The 5,229-nt window shown below is 44.3% G+C and overlaps 1 protein-coding gene across 1 annotated transcript; it reads right to left on the bottom strand.

The window, feature by feature from the left end:
- Nucleotides 1–530: 530 nt before the first annotated feature.
- On the bottom strand, nt 531–980 carry LOC136398432 (uncharacterized). Its single transcript, XM_066372701.1, has one exon. The coding sequence runs from the start codon at nt 978–980 to the stop codon at nt 531–533; it is 450 nt and encodes a 149-aa protein (XP_066228798.1).
- Nucleotides 981–5,229: the final 4,249 nt, after the last annotated feature.

The raw sequence follows: 5,229 nt of genomic DNA, 5'->3' as shown, positions 1-5,229 counted from the left end.
CTAAAGTTTCCCAGCTCAGTGCCTGCACCCAAATGAGCCAATTCAGGGTCACTACCGCAGACCCTGCATACCTGGTGCCATTCTGTATATAGCTGTTTCCGTCTGTGTACAGTACTTCATCCGTGTCAGGCAGCTCAGAGTCCTTTAAGTCTGGTCAGGCAATCTGTATGACATTGATTACCTCTATACAGTTATGTAATGGGGTGGTCAGGTCGTCATTTGGGAGTAGGCTCGTGGGGTTAATGGCAATTGTTTTCTGAAACCTTATCCTGGGCTGGTCTAGGAGTAAAGCTTGGAACTGGGTTACTCAGATGTTTGACATGTATCTCTCTGGTGTTTTCCTTAGAAGCACTTCCACTGCATGTGGTGCTGTTAGAGTTAGCTCTTGATCTAATGCGAGTTTGTCAACTTCCTTAACCAGGATTGCAGTTGCGGCTACGGTCCTTAGGCAGGTAGGCCATCTGGCTGCTACGGGGTCTAGTCACTTGGCAGGTATGCAACAGGTCATTTCCAAGGTCCTAAGGGCTGAGCTAAAACCCCTTTTGTGATTCCCCAGTCTCATGAATAACTAGCAGGAAGGGCTCAGAGATATCAGGTAAGGCAAGAGCAGGAACTGATGCTAGAGTTCTTTCAAGGTCCTCAAAGGCTTTTTGCTCTGTCTCAGTCCAGTTTAGAAATTGTGACATGCCCGTGCAGGCATAGAGAGGTTTTGCTAGTTTGGCAAAACTCAGAATCCACAGTCTACAATATCCTACAGCCCCAAGGAATTCTCTTACTTGCCTTTTAGTGGTTGGAGTGGGGACCCAGAGTATGGCCTTGATGTGTTCATAGGACAGAGTTCTTTGTCCTTCTTTAACCCGGCAGCCTAGATAAGAAACCTCTGAAGTGCAGAGTTGAGCCTCTTTGGCTGACACTCGGTACCCTAATACTTGTAGTGAGGCTAGGAGGTCTCGAGTTTCCTCGAGGCAACGCTCCTTCATAGATGCCGCCAGCAGTAGGTCATCTGCTTACTGGAGTAGGGTACAGTCTTGGTGTTCCTAATGGAAGGCTACTAGGTCAGCGCTTAGGGCTTCATCAAAGATAGTAGGAGAGTTTTTGAAGCCTTGAGGCAGTCTAGTCCATGTTAGTTGGCCAGAGATTTCTCCTGCCGAATCTATCCACTCAAAGGCAAAAATGTGCTGGCTTTTAGGGGCTAGTGGGGTACTGAAGAACACATCTTTAAGGGCTAAGACTGTTTAGACTCAATACTCAGAATGCAGGAGGCTAAGCCAAATGTATGGGTTAGGGACTGTAGTGTGTATGGTCTCTACCTATTTGTTTACTTCCCAAAGGTCCTGAACCAGTCAGTAGTCTTTTGTTCTGGTCTTTAGGACAGGTAATAAGGGAGCGTTCCATGAGGATTGGCAAGGCACCAAGATTCCCGCTTCCCGGAGATGCCGTATGTGGACAGCTATTCTCTCCTTAGCTTTCTGACCCATTGGGTATTGTCTTACCAACACTGGAGTTGTGGTGGATAGCAACTGTATGACCACAGGCGGCTGATGGACTTCTAGTCCGGGAGGGTTGGTTTCAGCTTATACTTCTGGAAAGCTCTCCTGAAGCTGCTGGAGAAGAGATGGGCTTTGGGTATCTCTTAGTTTAGCTGATTCCTGTAAAAGGTATTCCTCGGAGAGGGGGCAGGTTAGAAGTAGCTGTAATCCTGTGTCCAGAGTTTCCTTATTGGTTCCTATAGTTAAGGTGGTATTTTCTCCCTTAAAGGAGATTGTGGCCTGAAGTTTTTGTAACAAGTCCTGCCCTATCAGGGGATACAGGCATTCTGGCATGACAAAGAACAAATGGGTGACTGTTCCTAGCCCTAGATTAACTGTCTTCTGGGTGGTCCATGGGTAGTATGCAGTTTTTCCAGTGGCCCCCTGTATTGGAGTTTTGTGAGTGGTGATGGGTCCAATAGGCTTAGTTAAGACCAAATGTGTTGCTCCAGTGTCTATTAGAAAATCCACAGTTTTTCCCCCTATTTCTGCTGTTACCATAGGTTCCTGGGGGTTCAGTGAAAAGGAGCCTTGGCCCCATCAGTCCTCAAGGTTCAGGACATTAGGGCCTTGGCTGCTTGTAATTTGGGACATTTATTTTTCCAATGCTTTTCCTCCTTACAGAATGCACACTGATTCTTTCCTAGTAAAGTCCTAGCCCTTCTTCTTGAATCTCTTTCTTCCCCCCTTTCTTTATTTTGCTCCCTTGAGGGCCCTTTTTCCTTAAAAAAGTTTGCTTCTTGGAGTGTTGCTACTACCATTTTAGCTATCCTTTTATCCTGTTTCCCCTCAATTGTCTCCCTATTACTAAAAACTTTCTGAGCTATTGAAATTAACTGGGACTTACTCATGCCATCAAACCCTTCTAGCTTTTGAAGCTTCTTTTTAATATCTGGAGCTGACTGCATCATGAAAGCCAAATTAATAGCCACATTGTTTTCTGTAGCATCTGGGTCTATGAAAGTATATACCCGTTATGCATTGCAAAAGCATTCAAAAAAATGCGGCAGGGGATTCCTGTGTATCTTGGGTAATTTCAGAAACCTTTGAGAGGTTGGTGGGTTTTTGGGCCACAGTTTTTAGTCCCAATAAGAGATACCAGTGAAAAGCGTCCAATGAGGCTTTCCCCTCTGGGGAATTGTGACTCCAGTGAGGTCTAGTGGAGGGGAAAGCTGCCTCGATGTGGTCCCTATTTTCCTCCAGTGATCTTGGTCCCAAGACTGCCTTTTTACCCTCCTGCTTAATTCTGTTCCTCTCTTTTGAAGTGAAGAGGGTATTCAAAAATTGTTGACAGTCTTCCCAGGTAGGTCTATGAGTTTGTAGGACAGTTTTATGAGTCCTACTAAAGCCTGAGGCTTCTCTGAGAACAGAGGATTTTGGCCTTTCCAATTATAGAAATCACTGGTGGAGTATTGGATATACACAAGAAATGGCTGTTCCTCGGGGTCAGGGTCAGGGTCAGTTTCTAAAGGGGGAGCTTCTCTGAGTGGCAAGATAGGATCCCTTCTCTACCCATACTCAGATCCACTCCGGGTGTGGAGAGGGGCTGTAACAGTGGAAGTTATAGCCTCCTCTTTTACCTGCTGTGTAGGCTCAGGGGCTGTAATTTAGGGATTATAGAAGGGTGGCAGCTCAGTTTCCTCAGAAGCCTCTGTAAGGACAAGGGGTCTTGGGGCTTTCCTTTTATCCTTTTTTTGTTCTAGATTTAAATTTGCCCTGACTAGGAAGATGTGGCACCCTCTCTGTATTGAGCATGCTTTTAACCATTATGGTGGGCCCATTGTTAAATTTAGCCATTGATCAATGTAGGGGAACTGGTCAGAGTAGCCTAGATCCCTGGTCACAACATTCCAGACTGCCCTGACGAGATTAAATGTCTCAGTCCCCGGTCATCTACCCCTGAAGGTGAGTGATTTTGATTCACAGAGTGTCCAAAGTTTTCTTTTTGACTGTTTAATTCTGTACCCATGGTTTTCTCCATAGATTTCTTGAAAGTGTTTTAGGAGACAACCTAAGGGGGTCTTTTATTTACTGGGTCCTCTTCCCCTACTTAATATCATGGGCACTGATATACAAAACTAAAATGGTCCTGGAGAATGCAGGAATTAGCACACAAATAAAAAGCAAGAAAGAGAAGATGGCTAATAACTAGCACCCAAAATAAAGGATGTTTGAATACAGAGGTGTCAATCATCACAAAAGAGCAGAAGCAAGAGCCAGCCGAAAAGGACACTTTCTTCTGGGAGGAAGTCAGACAGAGTACCCTGAAGCCAGAAGTCTTGGATCCAAGAAAAGAGAGTTAGTGGGTACAAGGAGTGAGGCCCATACCAAGAAATGTTGCAAGAAATTTCTCGAACAGATGAAGAGAATCTACAGTACAGAAAATTCACCATTGAAGAATTTTTAATACTTCTATGAATTTTGCTAGTTTTATAATTTGTGGGCTTTAGAACAGTTTTCTCAGAGTTGCCTTTTAGAAGTGATAACCATCTGCTCAGTCCACCTTGGAATATTTGCTCTCCGTAGTATAGGCCAGTCAATATGCGTCTCTGACTAGGTCAGGCCCGGAGATGGAAGAGGTTTCTCTCATCTTTTAGTGGATGGCCACTACAAATTTCTCTTCACTTTTGCCGTCTGGTTTTAAGCCAGAAATTTCCAATTGAAATTACACTAGAGATTTTCCTGACAGACAAAGAGAACCTACAAAACAGACAACTTACATTTACACTTGATTTTAGGCACAGTTCAACATACAAGGGAAGAGGGTGCCCATCAGGAGCCTCTCATGTACTCACCTGGCCATGTCCCTTGTGGGGGTTTTGGTGCCTGTTAGCATTAGTGAGTCGGTATAAAGCTCAGACTAGGATCAGTGAGTGTCTGATACCACCCTAAGCCACATGAGGATCACCACAGAACTGCAGGTTAGAGCCCACTTAGACTTTGTAGTTATTCACTGTGGATCCACAAACGGAAAACTCAGGTGCAGGCACCAGAGATCCCCATTTACACACCAATCACTTAGGGGTCCTCAGACTGAAACAACAAAAGCAAAAAATGAGATCTTGACATGAACAGATAGCACAAAGGTGTCCCAGGAAGCCTGGAACAAGAATGAATTTAGTTCCTACTATTTGCTTTTCCTGAGAGCACAAACAAATGTGTCCCAGGAACTGGAAGCAGGACCTAACTTTCTGCAGACATCTTGGCTCTGGAGACCCTATTGAGTGAGTTTTGATGGCATCCAATTCTTCACTGCAATAGCAATCCCTCTACTGGATATATACCCCAAAACTCAAAAACATTGGTATGTAAAGACACATGCAGCCCCATGTTCATTGTTGCATTGTTCACAGTGGCCAAGACATGGAAACAATCAAAAAGCCCTTCAATAGATGATTAGATAAAGAAGGTGTGGTACATATATACTATGGAATACTACTCAGCCATAAGAAATGATGACATCGGATCATTTACAGCAACATGGATGGACCTTGATAACTAATGTTATTGAGTGAAATAAGTAAATCAGAAAAAACTAAGAACTATATGATTCCATACATAGGTGGTACATAAAAATGAGACTCAGAGACATGGACAAGAGTGTGGAGGTTACCAGGGGGTAAGAAGAAGGAGGACATGGGGGGAGGGGAGGAGCACAAAGAAAACCAGATAGAAGGTGATGGAAGACAATTTGACTTTG

Source organism: Saccopteryx leptura, chromosome 3 (assembly GCF_036850995.1).
Source record: "Saccopteryx leptura isolate mSacLep1 chromosome 3, mSacLep1_pri_phased_curated, whole genome shotgun sequence".
Classification (NCBI taxonomy): Eukaryota; Metazoa; Chordata; class Mammalia; order Chiroptera; family Emballonuridae; genus Saccopteryx; species Saccopteryx leptura.
The sequence above is the reverse complement of the archived record's forward strand: the minus strand, read 5'-3'. Positions and strand labels throughout refer to the sequence as shown.

Excerpts from the sequence above, each read along its gene's own strand:
- LOC136398432 (XM_066372701.1), bottom strand. The coding sequence starts at position 980 with ATGAAGGAGCGTTGCCTCGAGGAAACTCGAGACCTCCTAGCCTCACTA.